General features: G+C 36.8%; 1 protein-coding gene across 5 annotated transcripts in view; it reads left to right on the top strand.

Moving 5' to 3' along the window:
• Nucleotides 1–25,331, top strand: part of Scaf4 (SR-related CTD associated factor 4) — a 56,778-nt gene that overhangs the window by 21,440 nt on the left and 10,007 nt on the right. Inside the window, exons 2-19 of one of the 5 annotated variants that reach the window (XM_042687224.1) lie at nt 253–336; nt 947–991; nt 2,212–2,373; nt 3,644–3,779; nt 4,216–4,355; nt 4,866–5,036; nt 7,831–8,063; nt 8,378–8,486; nt 9,664–9,831; nt 10,235–10,320; nt 10,992–11,182; nt 12,593–12,693; nt 13,098–13,211; nt 14,326–14,482; nt 15,914–16,071; nt 18,164–18,329; nt 18,417–18,503; nt 18,725–18,916. In XM_042687224.1, the coding sequence (XP_042543158.1) occupies nt 253–336; nt 947–991; nt 2,212–2,373; nt 3,644–3,779; nt 4,216–4,355; nt 4,866–5,036; nt 7,831–8,063; nt 8,378–8,486; nt 9,664–9,831; nt 10,235–10,320; nt 10,992–11,182; nt 12,593–12,693; nt 13,098–13,211; nt 14,326–14,482; nt 15,914–16,071; nt 18,164–18,329; nt 18,417–18,503; nt 18,725–18,916 (2,500 nt within the window). Of the gene's footprint in view, nt 1–252; nt 337–946; nt 992–2,211; nt 2,374–3,643; nt 3,780–4,215; nt 4,356–4,859; nt 5,037–7,830; nt 8,064–8,377; nt 8,487–9,663; nt 9,832–10,234; nt 10,321–10,991; nt 11,183–12,592; nt 12,694–13,097; nt 13,212–14,325; nt 14,483–15,913; nt 16,072–18,163; nt 18,330–18,416; nt 18,504–18,724; nt 18,917–25,331 lie in introns of all 5 variants that reach the window. The other 4 variants (XM_042687225.1, XM_042687223.1, XM_042687227.1 and 1 more) reach the window with 4 other exon arrangements.

Here is a 25,331-nt window from a genome sequence, read left to right as displayed (position 1 = left end):
AGTTTTCTTCCTATTATAGGTTTTACATATTTAAATCTTTGCCTCATATTCTTCACTTTTCTTTAAATATGAACTTTATTAATACATAGAAAAGTTCCTAGTTTTTACTTGTTAACCAAATTGTTAAACTTAGTTCCAAAAGTTTATTCTCTTAGTTAAATCACAAATATTTTTATTGAATAACAAAATTGACCTTATCTTCTAAAAGCTTTTTTTTTCTCCGTTTTTCCTTTCTTGTTTTTCTTTTTTTAGCTCTTTTCACTTATGGATATGAAACCTCCTATTTCTAGAGCAAAGATGATTCTCATTACTAAAGCTGCTATTAAAGCTATTAAGGTAAGAGTAAAATAGATAATTTAGGAATGTTACTGAAATTTTATAAAGGTTGTTAAACATGAGACTATCTTATAAAAAATGCCTAGATTAAGGAAGATTAGCTTTTGCTAAAAATTTATGATAATACTATATATATATATGCCATTTCAAAGCAGGTTTCTAAATTTTATTTAATTATTGTCATAAACCAGCTATTACTTTCCTTCTTATAAAAGGAAAAGGGGAGAAAAATAAAATGTGGGCTTTTTGAAATATATTACCTGAGATCACATTGAATTGACCCAGACCCACTTCATAAATGGTATTGCCTAGTTATGATTTCATTATTCTGTTCATAAGGTTTGCCTAATACCTTGCTTTATGAAGATTAAATATCTAAGGAAAGATTTTTCTGCTTGGTAGGACTTCGTAGTTTTTATTTTGGGTAATTTCTTTCTTTGGTTTGTTATCAAAGTTTTTTAAGCTGTTGATTTTGGATTATTTCTCATGGCTCATTGAATATTATCTTGATAACCTCTTAATTATATGAATTTTAAAGTCTTTCTGTAGTGAAAAGAATATAGAAATGTGTGAATTGGCCACAATTTCTTTTCTTTTCTTTTCTTTTCAGCTTTATAAGCATGTTGTTCAAATAGTAGAAAAATTCATCAAAAAGGTAATTATTTTATTTATTACCTTATTTGTGACCTATGTTTGTATTTTACCTTATAAATTATAATTTGTATATTTGCTATTTGCTTCTAAACAGTAGGTTATCAAAGAGTAGTTTATGTTCTCTTTAATCACTAGTTTAAATTTATTTTTTTTATTAAGAGCTCAGCATTCAACTTTGATATCGTCCTCACAACAGAGTTTATCATAAGCCTAGGACCCTTCCTCAGGTTGATGGGCCCACTCTACCCTTAGCCCCATCTATTCTATTGACATTAATTCACGTTGAATATTTCAAACCTTGAATATTTCTGAGAGGAAGTTGGAGAGGGTACTGGTAATTAACTGCTTCTCCCACTGAACTTACTACAAACATCTGCATTTTATTTGTTACCATGATTTACCACCCAGCTGAATAGAGGTTTTATAGGAAATGCTTCAGTAGCTAAACATAACAGGAAAAAAAAGTGCGGATCTTAGTATAGCATAAATCATTATAGAATAAATTTCTGTATGTACAGTTGCTAACTGAATAGGGTTTTACTTTTTCCTTGCCAGTCCTGTGGTTTGAATCTAAGGCCTGGGCTCTTCCCTGAGAATGAGTGTTCAAGGCACTGCTCCTGAGCACTCGTGTTCAAGGCTAGTGTTCTACCACTTGAGTCACAGGTCCACTTTAGGCTTATTGGTAGTTAAGAGCAAGAACTGCCAGCGTTACCAGCTAAACTTTTACTTTTATTGCCATATTGTCTTCCATAAAGGGTCTTTTCCTTTTCTACAACCATCGGAAATGCATGTAGGTGTCTGTTTCTAGTACTGCTTTGCCAATTTGCTAGACTCTTCTCCTAATTTTTATTTCTCTAGTTCTGTACTTAAGTAAGATTAAATTGATGTGTTGATAAATTACCTCTTTATAATTTTGCAAGGTGAAAATTGTTGAATTGCTGTAGGGGGATATTCATGAACGTAGTTTAGAGAAGGGTTATACCTATTCTGGAAGAAGGTAGAAGAATCAGAAAAGTGAAGTCTTAGGGTTATGAAGTATCAAGTAATGGAAATATGTATAGACTTGGGAATTTTGACAGCTTAGCCAGTTAGATAGCTGAAACATTTGTGCAATTTCTGAAGTCAGTGACATTTACATAAGGTTATCAAAATTTGAGATTAATAAGGGTTAAATTACAATTTTGGTTTATTTGTACTGAATTTACATCTTGTTCCTTGCAGTGTAAACCAGAATATAAGGTTCCAGGATTATATGTAATTGATTCAATTGTGCGACAGTCTCGTCATCAGTTTGGAACTGATAAAGATGTTTTTGGGCCAAGATTTTCTAAAAATATAACTGCTACATTCCAATATTTATATCTTTGTCCATCTGAAGATAAGGTATTGTTAATAATTTTAAGGCTAAATTTATATTCATTAAATGTATGTTATTTGAAACTTACTGTATTACTAGATAAAATCTTGTAATTTATATGAGTTTGAAGGAGGTTTTTTATTACAGTGGTTATTTCATGTGTCTTTTTTGTCGGTCTTGGGGTTTGAACTCTGGGCCTGGGAGCTGTCCTTGAGCTCTTCAGCTCAAGGTGAGCGCTCTACCTCTTCAGCCACAGCTCCACTTCTGGATTTCTGGTGGTTTATTGGAGATAAGAGTTTCACAGACTTTCCTGTCTGGGCTGGCTTTGAACTGTGATGGTCAGATCTCATCTTCCTGGGTAGCTAGGATTACAGGCATGAGCCATCGGCGCCCAGCTTATTTCTTGGGTTTTTTTTATGAATCCCTTAGGAAGGTTGTATTGTTGGTGCTTGCTTTGGCAGCATATTCACACACATATACACAAACTTGGAATGATACAGAGAAGATTGGTCCTCATACAAGGGATGTTGTCCTGTTTAATATGATTAGTAGAATCTAAGAATGGAGTTATAATTGTGGAGTGCAGAGAGAAATGAGTTGCTAATCAGATTAACAAGTCTAGCTATTCAGTTTAGGGAGATGAATACCTTCTAGAGATCTGCTGAGCAGCAACATGGTACCTCTAACAATTCAGTATTTTACATTTAAAATTTCTTCTTTGATTCATATACTTCTCTAGGGTAACCATTTTTTGATCGTTGATAGATTTTTCTTATAAACTACAGTGAAAACAAGAAATAAAATACTTCTGTTAGTTGGGTGCTGGTAGCTCATGCTTGTAAACCTTGCTACTCAGGAGGCTGAGGAGCTATGAGGATCATGGTTTGAAGACAGCCCGGGCATGAGAGTCTTTATCTCCAGTTAAACACTGCAAAAACTAGAAGTGGACCTGTGGCTCTCAATTGGTAGAGTGCTAGCCTTGAGCAAAAAAGCTCAGGATCAGCACCCAGGCCCTGAGTTCCAGTCCTACATCACATATACACACATGGACGCATGTATACCTACATATATACATACATACATACATATTTGTATATACACATAATTGTGTGTGTATACACATGCATACTTCTGTTGACTCTTCAGGTCTATAGATTGTTTCATACTCTAGAAAGGCTAATTATAGTAGTTTAACTGAGTAGTAATTCTGATGTACTTTGTTTATAAAACATACTTTCTAAGAAGATGTTAGATATAAATATTTCAGCAAATATTCATGTTTTTTACACATAACAGAGTAAAATAGTCCGTGTGCTAAATCTTTGGCAAAAAAATGGAGTGTTCAAAATTGAAATTATCCAGCCTCTCTTGGACATGGCAGCAGGAACCAGTAATGCAGCCCCAGTAGCAGAAAATGTTACCAATAATGAAGGTACAGTAGAGTGTAAACCTAGATAATCATGCTATTTTTCTCTGTGAAAGATTTCATGTCTATCTGTATTACTAAAGTTTTTTCATAAGAAGGAAACTTTATGTCTTAGAAGATGCAGCTTTCTTTTCTTGAATTTCTTTTTGTTTTGTTTGAGATCCTGGGCTCAAACTCAGTACCTGACACTTTTGCTCATTGGCTAGCAGTGCTCTACCGACTGAGCTATGCTTCCAGTCCCTCAATCAAATTCTTATTTCTAATGAAAATATGACATTTTTATCCTTACTATAGTATTAAGTTCAGTAACCACAATCTCTATATTACTATGTATTAAATTTGGTGCAATTTTATTTTAGCCATAAAACTTGAAGGGAGCTCAAAAAAGGAATAAACATTGACATTTTTCTTAAGCCCTACTGCTCTTTGCTTTTTATTTTAGGCTCACCTCCACTTACAGTAAAAGTTTCCTCTGAACCTCCACAAGCTACTCCAAACTCTATACCTGCTGTACCACAGTTGCCTAGTTCTGATGCTTTTGCTGCTGTGGCTCAACTTTTTCAGACAACTCAAGGCCAACAGGTAAGCTACCTACTCAAAGATCAAATAGTTTGCAGGGTATGGTATTGTTGCCAGTTCTTATTTCCCATTCCTTGTTCATAAATTCTTTGGAGGGAGAAATGTATGTACCTTTTAGCTTAAATAACTTCTTGTTCTTTAGGGATACAGTAAGGAAAATGATAAAATGAAAAACAAACTTAATTACCTAGTGTTATTGCTCAGAATTCTAGCATTTCTGATTGATAATTATTTTGATTGAATTTTTCTAGATTTCAAGAAAACTTACTGTTAACACAGTTAAAGATAACTGTTATCTTTTAGGTTGTCGGTATTGTTTTTTCAGTATAGATTTTTAAATTTAAGCAATTCACACTGTCTCATCTAGTCATTCACAGATTTAACCATTAGCAAAGTTGGTTTTCCCAGCTAATGACTAATTTCATTATTCATACTGTCTTAAGTTGTTTTGTTTTGTTCTATGATTATATTTTGTTGTGTCATTTATTAGTTTTCCTATTCTTTAAGCTTCAGCAGATCCTTCAGACTTTTCAGCAACCACCAAAACCACAGTCTCCTGCTCTTGACAATGCTGTGATGGCTCAGGTTCAGGCTATCACGGCTCAGTTAAAGACAGCTCCTACACAACCACCTGAACAAAAAGCTGCTTTCCCCCCACCTGAACAAAAGACTGCATTTGACAAGGTATGCCTCTCACATTCCCTTCCTGTCTATTTTAACACTTCAGATGGTGGGGTTTACCCCTCCTGTAGCTTTTCTATTGTTCATTTTGTTGTTTGTGGTTTGACATGTTTTTTTTCTTTTTCAACATGAAGTCATTTTTATCCTGGCTATAAATGTATGTATATTGCAGAAATTTTTTGAGAATAGAGAAAAGTGAGCTGAAGAAAAATTCTTTATTAAATCCCCCATTGTATTTGGGTATTCCTGTCTTAATTGATTTGAATTGTGATTTCCTTAGTGTTATACCTTAACTGGTCTGTCTACTATTTATTAATTTGCATCAGGCATAAAACAAGGAATTCTGTTGTTTGATATATGGAATTTGACTAAAAGTCCATTTAAAAAATTGTTGTGTGTGTGTGTCTTGGTCATAGGGCTTGAACTCTGGGCCTGGGCACTGTCTCTGAGCTCGTCAGATCAAGTGAAGCTCTCTCTGTACCACTTGAGCCACAGCACCACCGGTTTTCTGGTGGTTTATTGGAGATAAGAGTATCACAGAGGGGCTGGGAAGGTGGCTCAGTGGTAGAGCGCTTGCTTTGCATGCATGAGGCCCTGGGTTCGATTCCCCAGCACCACATAAGCAAAAAAAAAAAAAAGAGTGTCACAGACTTTCCTGCCCAGGCTGGCTTTGAACGGTGATCCTCAGATCTCAGTCTCTAGGATTACAGTCATGAGCCAGCAGTGCCCAACTTTAAAGTCCATTTTAACCTAGTCAATAGAAATTACCTACTTTAGCTTTTTCATAGATATTGAGTCTGCACAGAAGCACCAGAAGTTTATCTTTGATAAACTTCAGGGTTTTTTCCCCCAATTTCTTCAAGTCTTTTTAGAGTAATATGTATACACCACAAAATTTTAAAAAACATACCTTACATGTATTTAAACTACAGATTATATTTTGTGTGTCTGTCAGTGCTTAGACTTGATCTTAGAGCCTTGGCACTGTCCCTGAGCTTTTTTAAAGCCCACGGCTAGCATTTGAGCCACAGCTCCACTTGTGGCTTTTTTGGTGGCTAATTGGAGATAAGAAGTCTCAGATTTTCCTTCCTCGATCCTCAGATCTCAGTCTCCTGATGAGCCAGGTATGAGCTACTGGTGCTTGGCAGGTTTATTTTTTATAAGAAAACGTAAGCCAGTTTTAATTTTGGTTCCTGTCACCTGCTATCCTGATGTTGAGTTAAATGTTAGTGTTTACCACTATAAAATAATGGTTATGTTATTGTTGCCATGATTGTTAAATAATCTGTTATGTACAAAACAAGTCTGTGTTCAGAAAATATTAACTAATAATTTACACTAAGGATTTCTATTATCTGGTCTAGAGTCAAAGAAACACAGAATTAGCTGTATCTCATAGCACCTTGGTTTTGTTCTATATACTGTGTTGTCCAGTGACAAGCTTTCCCTTGTACAAATAAGTAGAACCACAGTCACCAGACAAAATGCTACAGAAAAACATGTTAGAAAGTTGAGGTTGACATCCATAAACAGGATTACCACTGCAGTATGAAATAAGATTGCTTGTTGGTGGCCAAAGACAGTGCTTTGAAGAAAAAATGACCTGTGTCCACATGGTGGTTCTACCATTTACTCACTATATAGTCTTGGTTATAGTTCTTAATCACTCTAGTTTCCTTATCAAAACAAAAAAACCTAGGTCAGGCGCTGGTGGATCATGCCTGTAATCCTAGCTACTCAGGAGGCTGAGATCTGAGGATCACTGTTCAAAGCCAGTCCAAGCAGGAAAGTCCATGAGACTCTTATCTCCAATTAACCACCAGAAAACCTGAAGTGACTCTGTGTCTCAAGTGGTAGAGTACTAGCCTTGAGTTGGAGAGCTGAGGGTCAGTGCCCAGGCCCAAAATTCAAGCCCCAGAACCAACAACAACATTTTAAAAAATATAGCTATTGAAGTTTTTTTGTGATGATGAAGTATTTGTATAATCTGCAAAAGCACATTATTTGATGTCCAGTATGTTACTTTCGTTTAGAATAAGTTTTGAAATTACTTTTGGAACAATGGAATATATTGATTTGTTTGTGTGTGTGTGTTTGTGTCAGTTGTGCCTGAACTCTGGACATGGGCTCTGTCCCTGAGCTCTTCAGCTCAAGGCTAGCTCTCTATACCCTTGAGCCACAGCGCCACTTCCAACTTTTTCTGCTTAATGTGGTGCAGAGGGATCAAACCCAGGACTGCCTCATGCATACAAGGGAAGGCAAGCGCTCTGCCACTGAGCCACCATCCCAGCCCTGACTTTTGTATTTTAAAGAAAAGTTTTGGTTTTTAGAAAGAAGCTAATGAATGGGTAGCGAAACAACTTTGTTACACTGTCCTATGCCATTCCTTTTACTTTGCCATATATTCTTGGTTAATCTGCATATATATGTTTATAATGATTGGGTAAGACTTGTAATACATTAATAACAGCTGTCAAAACATGTACAGCCCATTTTCATGAGAAAGGTTTTAGAAAAACATATACTGCTAAATTATGAAATAAGATTGAAAATGCTTAAAATGAAACAATATTATTGTAAAAGGAAAACAATAATAAATTGTATCTTTCAGAGTGGCATTTGTGTAAAAATTGTTTTATGTTTGAACCAAACTTCTCCAGAACACATGGGAACATGAGTTTGCACACAACAGCACGGTGGTTTATAGCTGGTAGCAAACATGTTTTGTTTCTGTAAAGTTTCTGTTCAGTGACTCAAAGTTAAATTCTAAAATGGAATATTGACATACCTATTCTAGAAGCTGCTTGACAGATTTGATTATGATGATGAGCCAGAAGCTGTAGAAGAATCAAAAAAAGAGGATACTGCTGGCATCACTCCTGTGGTTCCTGCTGTTGCAGTGCCCCCTGCACCTACCGTGGCTGCACCTGCTGCTGCCGTTGCTGCTGCTGCTGCTGTGGCTGCTGCCACTGCTCCTGCGCCTCCTTCAGCCACACCAGCTGCCACCTCTCCTCCTCCACAGGCACCATTGTGAGTTTCTTTTTAATTTCTCCACAAAGTTGGTAATAGTTATGAGGCATAATAATCGTAGGGACATTTAGCGGTCAAAACAATTTTAACGGAGTCATTGTAGCTTTTGTCCTCAGGAGGGAGGGTACACTATCACATTTATAGTAAAAAGTGACTTTTATGTTGAAAGTAATAGTGGACATGTAAATGAGTATATGGGTTAACAAGATTCAATAAAATGTTAGGACTTATGAACAACATGATGTTTCTGTAATCTAAACATAGTTAAGGATTGTATATGCTTTTGAGTGAATAATATTATTCCCTGTTTTTAGTGGATTTCCTGCAGATGGCATGCAACAACCAGCTTATGCACAACATCAAAATATGGAGCAGTTTCAAACTCGAATGATGGGAATGCAACAAGACCCAATGCACCATCAGGTACTAGAGTGTTTTTCTGTTTATTTTGTTGTTATAAATGTACAGAGTTACATAAATAATGAGTGCATTTTTTTTGGACAGTGTCACCCCTGCCTCCTTCTCTCCCAGTTTTTCCCTCTAATCCCCACCCACAAGTTGTATAGTTCATTTTAAACTTAATGTCCAGTGAGTACCAATGCTGTATTTGTTCACACCTCATTTTCTGTGCCTTCCCTTACACTTCCAAGGCAGCTAAGTTTTAATAACATGGAATCTATCCCTATAGAATGTTCTGGGCTCTTCATAGACCTCTAATATGTAGTTTTATGGTTGGCCAAGTAGAACTACAACTCCAATAAAGGTTTTGGAAAGCTAAATTATTTTGAGTTGTACTTTATTTTTATTGAAACAAGGCTGGTAAATGTAACATGCTCATATAATTTGGTTAAAATAGTGTAGAGACAATACTATTCCTCCTAATCTGTCTTTTTTTTTTTCTGTTTATGATACCACTTAAATGAACCATTGGGGCTCAGTCAACATGTAAGAATATGGTTTGAAATATGTACCAAGTCTGGTACACACAATTCTGTCAGTTACTTGGGAAATAGTGATTAAGGGGATCACAATTTGAGGACAGCCCCAAAACTAGTGAACCCTATCTCAATTAACAAGGCCATCATGGTATGATATACTTCTAGTCACCTTTGATAAATACAGGGAGTCAGAGGTAGGAGATTGTGGTCTTGAAGCCAGCAAGGGCTTGGAATTATGGCCTAAATGGGAGATCACCTGCCTAGCAAGCAAGAGGCCCAGAGTTCAAACCCCTATTCAACAACAACAAACCGGAAAGTTGCAAGAAATCATCTGTTACTAGTCCATTTTTTAAGTTGATAGGGTGATAGTAATAATTTTCTTGGTGTAACATATAAAGTGATTTTATCAGCCTTCAACATATGAAGAAAATCAAGGACAAATATAGTAGGGCATACCTATAATCTTAGCTGTGTGAGAAAAGCTCTAAGTTTAAACCCCAGGATTGTTTCAAAGAGAAAAAAAATGGTTGATTGAAGAGTTTCATGGACTTTCTTGCCTGGCTGGCTTTGAACAGCAATCCTCAGATCTCAGCCTCTTGAGTAGGATTATAGGCATGAGCCACTGGCGCCTGGCTTCATACACTTTCCTTTAAAAATTAAAGGTTCCACTCCCTCCAAATGGACAGATGCCAGGATTTGGACTTCTTCCTGCACCTCCGTTTCCTCCAATGGCTCCACCTGTGATTCCTCCTACACCACCAGTGCAACAGAGTTTCCAGCCTTCTTTTCAGGCACAAAATGAACCACTTGCACAGAAGCCACATCCACAGGTAGAGTTTTCTTAGATTAATTCTCTTTTTGGTCACCTTAATTTATATGCGGATGGCTGCTTATTTACTTGCTGTCTTTACTCTTAAGAGAAATCTTAAGCTCATAATGTCTTATTTTACTCCAACTTTTTCACATGGGATGTGAATGTAATACATAATCTCATTCACATAATACTACTCCTACTACTCCTAACTTCTATAAGGACTAGCAAGAGTGTAGGATGCTTAACCATTGTCTAGTTGACTGTTGTGGAAAGCATTTTTTCTACCCTTATAAACCATATAAAAAGGTGCTTTGTTTTTCCTCACTGATAGCCACTTATTAAACTAGTAACCCAAAAAGTAGCATTTTTAGGTTTTTACCTTTGTCTTTATGATTTCTCCCTTTCTCTTAATTTTTAAGGAAATGGAAGTTGAACAGCCTTGTATTCCAGAAGTCAAGCGACATATGCCTGATAACAGAAAGTCAAGATCTAGGTCAGCATCCAGGTAATTTGTAGAACATGTTTGCCAGCGGTATGTTTAAAGGCCATACAGCTTTTATCAGCCAACACAAGTGGCTACAATCTTTTTTTCTGGTAATGTTATAATCAGACTTTATTCCTTTTTTTCTTTTGTCTGTGGTGGGGTTTCAACTCAGGGTGCTGTCCCTGAGCTCTTCAGCTCAAGGCTGGTGCTCTACCACTTGAGCCACAGTGCCACTTCCAGTTTTCTGGTGGTTAATTGGAGATGAGAGTCTTTTAGACTTTCCTACACAGGCTGGCTTTGAACTGTGATCCTCAGACCTCAGCTTCCTGAGTAGCTAGGATTACAAGAGTGAGCCACCAGTTGCCAGGCTTCAGACTTTTTAATTCCTTTAGAAAAAAACTTTCTGATACAATTTTCACTATTAAAATTAGCTTCTTAATACTAAAAATACACAATATTTTATAGGCTAGAGGTATAATAAAGATAAGCGTATATTTATAAACTGGCAGCCTTGTTGCATGTTTTCTAATTTCAGACATGTTAAAAATCTTCTAAATAAATTTACTACTGCTGGATTTCTTAAATTTTCAAACATTGAATTACCTAGTTGTGTATTTTCAGCTTAATATGTGAATATATTTCTATTATTTTTCTTCATGTGCTATCATTGTCTTTCCTAATAAAAATATTAGGTCACCAAAAAGGAGGCGATCGAGATCTAGTTCTAGATCTCGGAGGTCTCGGCATCGACGGTCTCGATCTCGGTCCAGGGATAGACGCCGACATTCTCCTCGCTCTCGATCCCAAGAAAGACGGGATAGAGAAAAAGAGAGAGAACGTCGACAAAAAGGTCTTCCTCATATCAAATCAGAAACTGCAAGTGGTAAACAACTTTTATATTCAAACTTCCTTTATTTATTTTATATTACAGGTTCAAAGTGTTTTAGGTCCAGTAACAAAGCTATAAGAGAACTGCTATAACTATATTTGAGTTTTATTTAAAGTGTTTTCTCATCATAGTTATGTTTATTCCTAAAGTATACTTTTCTCTCTTATAAAGACTGAACAGTTTATGCCAGATGTGATGACTCATACCTGTAGTCCTAGCCATATGGGAGATTGAGATTGGGAGGATTAAAGGCATGGTCAATTTAAGCAGAAAAAGTTCATGAGACTTCCCTCTCAACTGTTAAATAGCTGACTGTGGCCTGGTAGCTGTGGCTGACACCTGTAATCATAATAAGTCAGAAGGCTTAGGATTGAAGCTAGCCTGGGCAGGAAAGTCCATAAGATTCTTATCTCCTGTTAAGCACTGATAAGGCCCTGAGTTCAAGCCCTAGGACTGAAACCAAAACAACAAACAAAAAACTGTATGTGATGGTACACATCTGTCATAAACTGGAGGTTTTTCCAGCCAGTTTACTTACATAAGACCTTATTCAACAAACAGCAAAAAGCAAAAAGAGCTGTACCCATTTTCAGAATATTTAACTTGCATTCTTCAACACCACATAAGCAGAAAAAGATGGAAGCGGTGCTGTGGCTCAAGTGGTAAAGCGCTAGCCTTGAGCTGAAGAGCTCAGGGACAGCACCTAGGCCCAGAGTTCAGGCCTTGTGACCGAAAAACAAACAAACAAATAAATAAAAGTACAGGGTCAGTGCCCAAAACCTGAGTTCAAACCCCAGGACGGGCAAAAAAAAAAAAAAAAGAATATTTAACTTGCATTATCTCCTAAATTTCATGTATCTTAGCCTCCTGAGTTGATAGGATTATAGGCATGAGCCACTGGTGCCCAGCTCATTATATGTATTTAGACTATATATATAGTAAGATATATTAGGCATATTATTGATGAAAATAAATATTTTAATTTATGAGTTGATGATGCTCAGTGTTAGAGTGCTTTCCTAGCATGTGTAAAGATACGGGTTGGACTATCAACAGCACAAGGGCAAAAAATGGTTTTTGTAATGGTTGAGGCATATATACAACTTTTAATTCTCTACAAAATTTTTTACTTCTGCATCATAAAAGTATGGCCTTAGTAAACAACACTGAATTAGTTGATTAGTAATCAAGAGACTTGGGTTGTATTTCGTAGTTCTACAGTTCACTGGCAGGGTGATTGTGGGCTTTATTGCTTCTCTGGATGGATTTTTCATAGCTAATAATAGCTATAGGTTTATCTAGTTCACAACCAGTTTTTCCAACTCTTACATATGCCCTTATAGAAGATTCATTTCTGTTTGTTGTCAAATGTGAATATTTTTATGATTGTAATTTTATTTTAAGTTTGTAGTACTACACTCTGGGTGGGACAACTAGACAAAAGGACTACTCAGCAGGATGTTGCCAGTCTCTTGGAAGAGTTTGGTCCAATTGAATCAATTAATGTGAGTGTTTATTCAATTTAATGACAGTGAACAGATGTGACTGCCATTTTATGAAAAATAAAGAATTGAGATATGACCTAAAAATTGCACAAGTTTATAGAACGTGTGGTTGCCTGTTAATTTGTTCGTCAATATTTAGCATTCACTGTATTCATTTTTAGATAGCCAAGGTTAAAACCTTTTTCTAGGAAAAGACTTTAAAACACTTATCAGGACTCCATTGAGACCACACTTGGAACAAATGCCTTTAGATGAAAAAGTCATTTAAATTGTCCACTTTGAACAATTGAATTTAGATTATAGATGACTGACTTTAGGGCTAGAACATAGGGCTGTTTACTTAACACTGTTATCTTTTTTTTTTTTATTGTCATCTTTTGTAATGCTGAAATGTTTTGGAGCAGATGATTCCTCCCAGGGGTTGTGCCTATATTGTTATGGTTCATAGGCAAGATGCCTATCGTGCCCTTCAGAAACTGAGCCGCGGAAACTATAAAGTGAACCAAAAATCCATAAAGGTACAGTTTTATAATTAATTTCTTTAAATTTTAATATGGAACTATGTGGCTTTTTAAAAATTGTCATTTGGGGCTTAGATAAAACTTGCGGGTGTACTTATCACCTCCTAGAAAAAGTAATCCCACTATTTGACACAAAATTAAAATGCTAAGTCCATATTAGGTTGTTTTTATTTTTTTTAAACCTATTTCATTTCAATCTCACTAGAATTTACAATGAAAAAAGTCACTGAATTGGGCTGGGAAGTTGGTTCAGTGGTAGAGCGCTTGCCTTGCATGACTGAGGCCCTGGGTTCAATTCCTCAGCACCACACAAGCAAAAAGCCAGAAGTGGCACTGTGGCTCAAGTGGTAGAGCGCTAGCCTTGAGCTGAAGAGCTTAGGGACAGCACTCAGACCCAGAGTTCAGACCCCACCACCGGACCCAAAGAAAAAAAAAGAAAAAAGTCACTGAAGAGAGAAAAAATTATAAGTACATTTGCATTTATCCTGTGATGAACCAAAGTAAAGAATTTCTTCTAACACCTATTGTACTGCAAAAAATTTTTGTCTGATGTTGAATAATTACTAGGTTCTTAGAGATTTTGAAAATAGGTGTCCACCCAGCACCTGAGGCTGAACAGGGCACCTGCTCTCCCTAGCTTTTTTTCCTGTAAGTTGTATGCTGACTGCTGACTGCAGTGGGAACATGATAAAGAACAGATGCTAGTATATGGTAGTTGTTGTTTTTCGTTGTTCATTTTGGCCAATCCTGAGGCTCTGAGGCTTGAACTCAGGGCCTGGGCACTGTCCCTGTTTTGTCCAAGACTAGTGTTCCTGCCACTTCTGGTTTGTGGGTGCTTAATTGGAGATACAGATCTCATGGACTTTGTTTCCTGAGTTGGCTTTTAACTTTGATCCTCAGATCTCATCCTCCTGAGTAACTAGAATTGCAGGCCACCAGTGTGCAGCTAGGGTAGCTATGTATTATTATGAAAAACTCTTGAGTTCTAGGACATCAAACCCAAATTGTTCCCTTGCTGTCCAGGTTCAGATGAGATTTTCAGGAAATGGTGAATTTTTAAGATCTATGACCTTTTGTTTTCCTTTCCACGTTTTCACCTATGGTGAAATAGATTGCCTGGGCCTTAAACAAAGGAATAAAGGCAGATTATAAACAGTATTGGGATGTAGAACTTGGTGTTACTTATATTCCATGGGATAAAGTCAAACCTGAAGAACTGGAAAGTTTTTGTGAAGGAGGAATGTTGGACAGTGATACCCTCAACCCAGGTAAAGCAGTGTTTAATTTCCTTTATATTTTATTTATTTGCTTGGTGTAGTTTACATGACAAATGAAATGTCTGGTGTTTTTGTTTTACATTAAAAACTTTGGGAAAAAGTACCCTTTTAAGGGTATCAATCACTGTTGTAAACAGGAGGACACTGTAGCAGATAAGACAGACATACATGTCTAGTGGTAGTAATACAAACATATGTGAAATAATTACAGAATTATAGATCTTAAGTAGAGTTTTTCATTATGAAAACATAGCAGATCAAATAGATGAGTATCTCTAATCCCTAAATTAATAGCATTCAAAATCTCAAGTTTTGGGGAGAAAAAATTTCGTATTTCAGTGTCAAAATTTTGAGGCTTTGAAAAATTTCAGATTTTAAAGATACTCTACAAGTAAATTCTGTACAAATAAAATTTAAAATTCAAAAGCATTTTGGAGAAAGAATTTAGTCAGCCTTGTATTATATTTTAACCGGTGCTGCTTCATAATAATTTCTTTGGGGACTGGGAAGGTGACTCATTGGTAGAGCATGCATGAGGCCCTGGGTTCGATTCCTCAGAACCACATAAACAGAAAAGGCCAGAAGTAGCTGTGGCTTAAGTGGTAGAGGACTAACCTTGAGCTGAAGAGCTGAGGGACAGTGCCTAGGCCCAGAGTTCAAGCCTACAACTGACAAAATAAAAGACCAGAAGGTTTGGTTATTTCTGGGTGTGAATTATTACTATAAATTTTAGGTTGATGGTGATATCATTTGACAACAAAACAAGGAGAGAAGCATAGAATGAACTTTTAAAGATAGTTTGAGAAGGTAATGCTGTACTAGTTCCACATCCTACTTCCTTCCATGATGCAAGATACCTTTCATTTAAAGGCATATGGACCTCCTATGTTTTGAGCACTTGAGACGGTAGGCCAGACAGTGAAATCCTGAATCATGGTCCTATAGAGGGTTTCTTGACAAGTCTGATGAGTGGAGGAATCTCTGATATATGGAGTGGAAAGCAAATTTTGACTTTCAATTGACTAGATGTATGGACATAGAACAAGTTATTTTTTAGAAGTATGGAAAGTTAGTTAACATATGTTTTAGAATACAGACTATAGAAGTGTCTCAGTCTAATACATCTTTCCCATTTAGTAGGAATACAACTTGAGGCTTGTTATCTTTGATCTCCAAATTTGTAAAATGAGAATAATTTCTACCTAACAAGCGGTAATGAGAAATAAGTCAGTGTACATAAAGTTTAAGACACTGCTGAGCCAATTTTAAGCACCTTCACATATTGTTATTAGCTAATTGCAATTATAAGACTAATACAAGAATTTCTTTGGTAATCAGTCTGCTGCTTTTTTGTAGCATTTTTCATTTGTAGAAACTAAAAATGGTAATAAACATGTTGTTACATTTCTTTAACTCTTATAGATTGGAAAGGAATCCCCAAGAAGCCTGAGAATGAAGTGGCTCAAAATGGAGGAGCAGAAACCTCACACACAGAGCCAGTGTCCCCGATACCTAAACCTTTACCTGTGCCTGTCCCTCCTATTCCTGTTCCTGCACCTATAACAGTGCCACCTCCACAGGTGAGAACACAGGTGGGACATTACTGAAATAAAATTCACATGTCTGAAAGAACCCTGTTTAAATATTACTATCATCATATCTAGATTCATAATAGAAAAATGAATACATAAATGTATTTTATGTATGAATACATAATGCTTTTTATAGTTTTGTATATTACCTATGTTGCTTGTGAATATACTGTGACTTTTTTTCGTAAACGTTACTAAAACAAGATTATTAAGCGATACCATTATTTTATTTTTTTGAGACAAGGCCTTCCAGGCCACCCTGGAAGTTCTACTTTCTTGTCTTTTCAAATGCTGAGATTATAGGTTTGCACTACTGTACTTACCCATGGCCTTTTTTTAAGTGAATAATTGAAAGCAATATAATAAATGGAATATAATTCAGTGTTTGAAGTATATTTCTAGTCTTCATTGTCTAGTCAAACTAGTTTATTTCAAACTAAGGGATACAGAGTAGTAAAATTAGGTTTGATCCCAGCTCCACTGTTTTTACTCAGCCTTGTGGCATTGGACAAGTTTTGGGCTTCATTTTACTATCTAGAATATACAAATTCTCTGTCATAGCCTTGGCTATAGTGTTCTTCCTATGCTATTCTAAGGATTCAGTGAGGTGTAATATTTATTGAGTACAGCCTGAGTGAAATAATGAAAAATAAAACCTTTTTGATGAAATTTAGAAATATTTAACCTATGTTAACCTATGTACTATGACAAAAGTAGGCTATCTATGCACTTGATTTTCTTATTCTAAGGGGAAAATTACATGTTACATATTTATGTGTGATTTTGTTGTTTTTGTCAGTGGTGGGGCTTGAACTCTGGGCCTGGGTGCTGTGTCCTAGCTCTTCAGCTCAAGGGGAGCTTTCTACCACTTGAGCCACAGTGCCACTTCTGGTTTTCTGATGGAATTGGAGATAAGATTCTCACAGCCTTTCCTGCCCGCTCTGGCAGGATCAGATCCGCAGTTCTTAGCCTCCTGAGTAGCTAGAAGTACATAAGCCATCAGCACTTGGCGATTTAGGTATATTTTTTTTAATTTTGTTTGTTACAAATAAACTCCCCATATTGACTTATCTATATTGGGACTCACTTAAAGGAAACTGATCTGTTCTAATTGATTTTATTTACTTTTTTGTTCCATTCCTGGACTTAAACTTGGGGCCTGTGTGCTATCTTAGCTCTTTGTGCTCAAGACTAGCACTCTGCCACTTGAGCCACAGCTTCACTTCTGACATTTTTTGGTAGTTAATTGGAGACTACAGAGTCTCACAGACTTTCTTGCCAGAGCTGGCTTCGAAGCATGATGCTCAGATCTCCGCCTCCTAAGTAGCTAGGCATGAACCATGAGGTCCCATATGATTTTTTTTTTTGGTCCGGTCGTGGGGCCTGAACTCTGGGCCTAGGCGCTGTCCCTCAGCTCTTCAGCTCAAGGCTAGCACTCTACCACTTGAGCTACAGCGCCACTTACGGCTTTTTTCTTTTTGCTTATGTGGTACTGAGGAATCGAACCCAGGGCCTCGAGCATGCAAGGCAAGCGCTCTACCACTGAGCCACCTTCCCAGCCCATGATTTTATTTTTTAATAGTAGCACACATTCATTGGGTTTTAATAAGGGCCAGACTGTAGAATTTAGTATATACGTGAGGTTGAAACCTTTTCAGTTTAGAGAGTTAGATGGCTTGTGCCCTGATACAGCTAGCCACGAAGACAGCACAGGAAATTTGACCACAGGATATATGAGCTCAGGCATGACACATATTGCCAAATAGCTCTTCTTAGGGTTGTATTTTCCAGAATTCTGTGGCTGGACTTTGGAACATTTTTAATTATATCATTTGCTATCAGAATTCTAATGGATACCAATTAAGTACAGTGTGACTTTGCCCTGTCCCTAAAGGAGAGAGCAGAATTTTTAGTTACATATTTTCTAGCAGGTGCAGATTACCTTCTGTTTTTATCTAATAAACTTATTGGTGTAATAACAAATTTAGGAACATCTTTTCAGTGAAATTTTCTCACGTATGCAGGGTGCATAATGTTGGCAAAGGGTAGATGAACACTTTCATTTTTTCTTTTTTTCCAGGTCCCGCCCCATCAGGCAGGTCCTCCAGTAGTTGGAGCTCTGCAGCCACCCACTTTCACGCCTCCCATGGGAATTCCTCCTCCAGGTTTTGGTCCTGGTGTTCCTCCTCCTCCACCACCACCTCCCTTTTTGCGCCCGGGATTTAATCCAATGCATTTACCGCCAGGTATAGCTAATTTGTTTGAAAAGAAATCCTTTTTGAACCTGAAATTAAGTGATGCAGTAAATGTTAACATTTTTTTTTTTATTCTAGGTTTTCTTCCTCCTGGACCCCCACCTCCTATAACTCCACCAGTATCTATTCCTCCTCCTCACACTCCACCAATAAGCATCCCAAACTGTAAGCATGTTTCCCTTGTGTTCACGTGACATCTTAGAACTGGGGGTAGGAGGGAAAGTAAACCAGTAATAGGGTCTTGCAGAAGAATTTTGGCTGGGGAAATTATTGTTCAGCTTCACAAATTGATGTAATTACATTCCTTACCTACTATCGCTGGTATAATTGAAGACACTACAAAATAATTATTCAGCTTCACATGTTGATGTAATTATATTCCTTAGCTACTATCGCTGGTATAAATGAAGACACTACAAAAGACTTATCTATTGGAAATCCCATTCCAACAGTGGTGTCTGGGGCTAGAGGAAACGCTGAGTCTGGTGACAGTGTGAAAATGTATGGCTCTGCTGTGCCACCTGCTGCACCCACGAATCTGCCCACCCCTCCTGTAACCCAGCCTGTTTCACTTCTTGGTAAGTTAAAAAAATTTTTTATTAATTTCCCTGACCCCAGGTTAGGTTTTTAAAAAATAACATGAATTTTGGTAAAACTATCTCAAAAGCTGTTTTTCTTTGAGAAAGATTTTACACTTGGTCTTTACCAGGAGATTTCAGAGGTAAAGTCATGCTTATTTGTCTTGAATAGAAGTTTGCAATTCATACATCTTAGTTGGATATAATATAATTAATCTCTAGGCAAAGGAGTTCAACAAACTGCATAGTTAACATATCCTGACACTGCAGCTTTAGAAAAGATAGTTCTTTGATTGACAACAATTCTTTGGACCAGTTTTTATCCATCTGAAACCCTTAGGCTTTGGTAGCATTTATTTTAATAGGCTAGAAAATACAGTATCTTTAATAATTTGCAATAAAGTGCCTTTGTTTTCTGAGTGACAGTTGTACAGCTGAGGATCAACTTCCCCACTGACTCCTCAGTTTTCTCCTGTATAAGTGAGTTATCTGTTAAGTTTTTTTACCTACAACCTCACTGTTTTGAGAAAGGTATGATCTGGACTCTACATCTTTACTAGGGCTTACCTTGGCTTGCTTAAATTCTAAAAATGCATCACATACTTGTTACACAGTAGACCATCTTTTAAAATAATTGTTATACTTGACGCAGTATTGCCAAATGTAGTTATTTGATTCTACTAATGGGAAGTTAATACTCCTAGCCCAAGCCCATGATAGTTTTGAGAGATACATATGTGTTTATATTTGCTTTCATAATCTTAGATTGTTTTAGGAAAGAACACTTTGATGACCTGTAAGACAATAGGTTTGTTGGGGTTGTTGATTTGTGATAGAGGACTTTAACTTCACACTTATACCTTTCAATATTTAAATTTTTATTTTGTGTATGTACCATATTTATGATTTGTTTAAAGACTGTTTTTAAGTAACTGTTTTCTGCTTTTAAATAACTGTGTTCTGCCCTCTCCAAGCCTGAGCTTAGCCCCACTTAGTAGACTGATTTTTTACTTCCCTTAGTTACATGGGTTAGGGAACATAGTAGAAGAGAATTTGGGGCTCAAATTTATCACAAGTAAGCCGGGCGCTGGTGGCTCACGCCTATAATCCTAGCTACTCAGTAGGCTGAGATCTGAGGATCGCGGTTCAAAGCCAGCCCGTGCAGGAGAGACTGTGAGACTCCTATCTCCAATAAACCACAGAAAACCGGAAGTGGCGCTGTAGCTCAAGTGGTAGAGCGCTCGCCTTGAGCTGAAGAGCTGAGGGACAGCGCCCAGGCCCAGAGTTCAAGCCCCACGACCGACAAAAAATAAAAAAAATTATCACAAGTAACTTAGCAGTAGTTAAAATGGAAAATGAGTTGCTATATAATGGAATCATAGAGAAGTAGGGTCTAAGGAACCCCCAAACACTTTTGAATTTCAATTTTTTAAAGCTTTATTCCTGATAGTTGTACAGTAGAATTTTCTGATCAGTTTCTTTCGTTCTCTTCTATCCACACATGCCGCCGGTTATAGATACATTTTTAATTGAACAGGGTCCATGAATAGGCCACTTGAGATTTACTGACAAAATTATGTACGTTTGTGCTTTTCTCTGGGCTTAGTAAATTGAATGGCTGGGAAGTTTTCATGATCTACAAGAATTTAAGAGCCACTGATTTCAGATAGCCTTGGTTCAATTAAGTACCTCTCTCTGATTTAACAATAGACCTACCTTGTCCCTTTACTTCTTAGTACTGCTGAAATTTGAAACAAAATCAGACTTCAAATATCGATATGTTTGATTTAGTAAGCTCTCCATTGCTAAAGGAATAAACTGAATCTTTTTTCACATTTCTCGTTACCTGAAATATTTTGCTGGGTGTACATCTTTTCCTCAGTAGGTGGGAAGGTCCATGAGAGAGAAAGGTCATGTATTTCATGAGTTGATATTTTCACTTTTGCTGATTCTTTATCTAACTTTTAAAACAAAATACATAAACTGATGGTTATTTCAAATCATGAAATTTTAAATTGGGCATAAGATAAAAATGAAGCTATATTGGGGCTGGGAAGGTGGCTCAGTGGTAGAGTGCTTGCCTTCATGCATGAAGCCCTAGGTTTGATTCCTCAGCACCACATAAGCAAAAAGAAAAATAGCCAGAAGTGGTGCTGTGGCTCAAGTGGTAGAGCACTAGCCTTGAGCTGAAGAGCTGAGGGACAGCGCCCATGCCCAGAGTTCAGGCCCCACGACTGGACCCCTCCCCCCCCCCCCCAAAAAAAATGAAGCTATATTATTATATTTTAAATTAAAACACCAGTTTTGTTTTAATTATCAGAATGGTAGTCTTCTGTACCTTCAGTCTTGAAACAAGCTGGACATAGTGTAGTAGCACATGCATTTAGAAAGTTAAGGCAGGAGAAGCTCTAGCTGGAGTGCAGCCTGAACTACCTGAGGACCTGCCTTAAACCACAAAAGAAATCATGAAAAGAATAAAACAAAAATTCTACCTTTAAGAGAAAAGCATAATATGAAAATGTACTTCCTCTGATTTTTAATTGTAGTAAAACAAGGTCTTTAGGGAAGGGACAAATACTCCACTAGACATTATTCATACTGGCTTTGATATCAGTGTTTCTTAATGTAATTACCATTTCAGTCCTTTTTACCCACTAGCTGCTGTCTTCTCACGGTCATCTGTCAAAAGATGTGTAAAAGGTTTGAAATCCTTCCAGTATCACAATTCCAGAAGGTGAGCTTTGCTCACAGTGTACACCTGCAATGGACTAGGGCCTCCCATTTCAAAATGAGATTTTAAATTTTATTTTACTTTTTTTTTTTTTTTTCCCCAGTCCTGGGGCTTCTCAGGGCCTGAGCTCTGTCCTTGTGTTTTTTCTTTTCTTTTATTGTTGTTGTTGTGGCTCTTGAGCCACAATTCCACTTCTGCCTTTTGGGGCTTAGGAGAGAGAAGGGTCTCTCGGACTTTCCCTCCCAGACTGGCTGCAAATCTTGTCTTCTGAGTACCTGAGATTACAGATGTGAGCCACTAGCACCTGGCTGACTTTTTTTTTTTCAATGTGTAAGCAAATAAGGAGAATTTGTTCAAAAGACTATTCACAATTTTATCATTTTAATAAAGGAACCTAGTTATCTCAGTACTGCATTGCAGTGCTAAAGGATCAGTAATTCAGTGGAGGCTGATATTATTCAAGCATGGAATGCTTGGGAATAAGATGCTTATACTTTTCCTCTTAGTGCTGCAGTGTTTTCTTTAAATTAATAAAAGGAAGTGTTGCTTAGAAGTTGATGTGAACTCTCCTTTCCTCATCTTAAAGGGGAATGAAAGTGACCCTGACACACCAGCATGTCACAATAATTCAGTGGACTAACACAAAATACCTGCCCAAAGGGTAGGCATTTAGTCAACAGTGGGTTCTATTACAGGTAAGAAATGTCATGTAATACTTAAGGCACTTAGAGGAGAATATGCTTGTCAATTCCAAAGTGATGTTATTGTTGCTGTGATTCATTTTAAACTTACTTATTGGCAGATAAGGAGCACATGTTTTAAGGGAAAAAAATGTATCTTGACATAGTCGCCTCAGATATTTTCAGACTAGATTAGACCAGATACTAAATTCCATCATTTGGCTTATGTGTGCAGTAAAATTCAATACCTAAGCTCTTTCCACTAATGATATTTAATTTGTTAAACTGGAAAGCAAATTTGTCACTGAGACTTAGAACTAAGTTCTTGGGTCATAATTTTTAAGTATCAGGGCTGAACAGCAGGTTGCCTGAGTGCAATGGGAAGAGGCAGTAGGGTGCCTTAATTAAGGATGATTCAGTTTAATAGTTTGTTGTATCTGATTTAAATGTGGGTGTCAGCTTGGAAATGACTACCTATTTCTAGAGCTAGGCTCAGATAGCCTCCAATACTGATTTGGAAGGAACTAAGTTTCTATCTTTTAGAGATTTCTATTCTTGTAGTAATACTGGTCATCTGAAAGTAAAATTACTAGGTATACCATAGTTCATTATAATTTGATTTTAAAGAAATACATATTTATGACTTCATGGGCCAAAGTAGCTAGAAAAGTTGCGGTTTCATAAAAGCTAAAGATAACATTCTATGATTGTTAGTCATCTAAAAAAGGTTTATTAAAGATGGTTAGTGATTCAGCTCATCTCTTGCCTGTATAAGCATTTGTGTTTATTTTTCAAAAATTTGTATAATATGTATTTTTAATATAATGTACAGCTTTTTTAAATTAAACATTCATTGTAAATGTGAAGTTTGGGTTACTTTGGTGTTCCAAACAATAAAGAAATACACAAAAAATGTTTGTTTGTGTTACCTATCTCTGCTGTGTCACCAGGATATCCAAAATATATTTCAAACAAAAATTCTTCTAGGTTAATTAAATTCTTTCGTTTTGTGGTAACTAAAAACCTCTTCCTAACAAATTTATTCCTTACTAAATGGAGATCCCCCCCACACACACCCATTTTTGTCACACTGCTACAGATGATGGTGAAGTACATAAATAAGTTGTGAATATTTGTTCCTGAGTGCCAGTGGCACATACTTCTAATACTAGTTGTTCAAGAGGCAGAGACTTTCAGCCTGGGCAGGAAAGTCTGAAACTCCATTTTCAGTTAACCAGCACAATGCCAGACTGGAGGCATGACTAAAGTGGTAAACTTCCAGCTGTGAGCAAAATAGCTGAGCAAGTGCAGAGTCCTAAGTTCAAACAGTATTACTGGCTTGCAAAAGAATTGAGTATTTCTAAGATTACTTTTTACTAGCAAGTAGTTTTAATACCAGAAATTTTAAAGCAAATTGGTGGCCTAATAGTCTGACTTGTAGACAGCAGTATGATGTGTTTCAGTGCCTTTCTAGCCTCCATGAGTATTTGAGTTGATGATCACAAACTAGACATTGAGAAATTGTGGTGACAAAATTAGCTTTAGAGTTTAAATAGTCAAAGGTATGTGTGTACTTTATAAGTTAGGATTTCTAAAACTGCCTACAAGGTCATTAATTTCACTGGCAATTTTAGTAATTGCTTGAAAATAGGTATCTGATTTATGGTGATATCACTTAGCAATATGTTTCTCTGCCTAGTGTCTGAATAGAATGTTTGGATTTCTTTATAGCAAGTAACTTTAAAGTAGACATTAAACTTGTTAACTATCTAACTAAATACTACTAGACTAACATGAAGGAATGTCTCAAGAGAATTTTAGAGAATTTTTACAATATGAGTACTAATATCTCATTTAAAAAATAATGTTCACATCTCAATATATTTTACATGGATTATTACTATGTATGGTTACATTAAATTATATGCTTGAGGGATATGCCAGATGTTTGGTTTGGTACCAAGAAGGGTTAATGATTTTACCATATAAAAGTATTCTTTGAGCCGAGCGCCGGTAGCTCACACCTATAATCCTAGCTGCTCAGGAGGCTGAGATCTGGGGATCGTGGTTCAAAGCCAGCCTGGGCAAGAAAGTCCATGAAACTCTTTATCTCCAATAAACCACCAGAAAACCGGAAGTGCCGCTGTAGCTCAAGTGGTAGAGCCCTAGCCTTGAACTGAAGAGCTAAGGCACAGTGCTCAGGCCCAGAGTTCAAGCCCCACGACTGACCCAAAAAAAAAAAAAAAAAAGTATTGAGCTGGGCACCAGGGGCTCACACCTGTAATCCTAGCTAATCAGGAAGCTGAGCTATGAAGATTGTGGTTTAAAGCCAATCCTGGCAGGAAAGTCTGTGTGACTCTTATTTCCAGTTAATTACCAAAAAGGATAGAAGTAGAGCTGTTGCTCAGAAGGTAGCAGGCTAGCCTTGAGGTCCTGAGGTCATGCCCGAGGACCAGCAACAAGAAAAAAAAGTGTTCTTTGAAAGCTTTAAAAATGCTTGAGTTGGTAATCTTCAAATCAAATTGTAGTATGTTTTCTCTTGTTCCACATTAGAGAAGTAGTTCTTTGCATTTGTGCCTTCAGCTGAGTAAGCAGTAGATAGAATGGGTCATTCAAAATAGTGATTAATCCACAACAGATATTGCCTGGGATATAAATATATATATGGGCCCACTGTATCATCTCAGAAGATGAAGCACTTCAAGCAAATATTGGAGAAATGGTCTTCTGCAAAATTTCTAAAGAGGGTTATTACATTATTTCTCTGTCCCTCTGGCCTATCACTTTTTAGCTGCTGTGAACACAGCCTGAAGAGTGTCTTAAAATTTCAGTCTTTGAGAAAGGTTAGAGGGCAGCAATTAGACCAAGTAAATTGGTTTTGGTACACAGATATTGCAGTGAAGAATTTCAGGTAAGATATATTTGTCTACAGGTAACTAACTACATTCATAGAGATTACCTGTGTGTTTCAAACTTAGTAATAGTGAGATTAACTGAGTTATGT

This window comes from Dipodomys spectabilis, unplaced genomic scaffold (assembly GCF_019054845.1).
Source record: "Dipodomys spectabilis isolate Male_0828 unplaced genomic scaffold, ASM1905484v1 ptg000107l, whole genome shotgun sequence".
In the NCBI taxonomy this organism is placed as follows: Eukaryota; Metazoa; Chordata; class Mammalia; order Rodentia; family Heteromyidae; genus Dipodomys; species Dipodomys spectabilis.
Note: the sequence above shows the minus strand (reverse complement) of the source record. Positions and strands in the feature narration are given on the sequence as shown.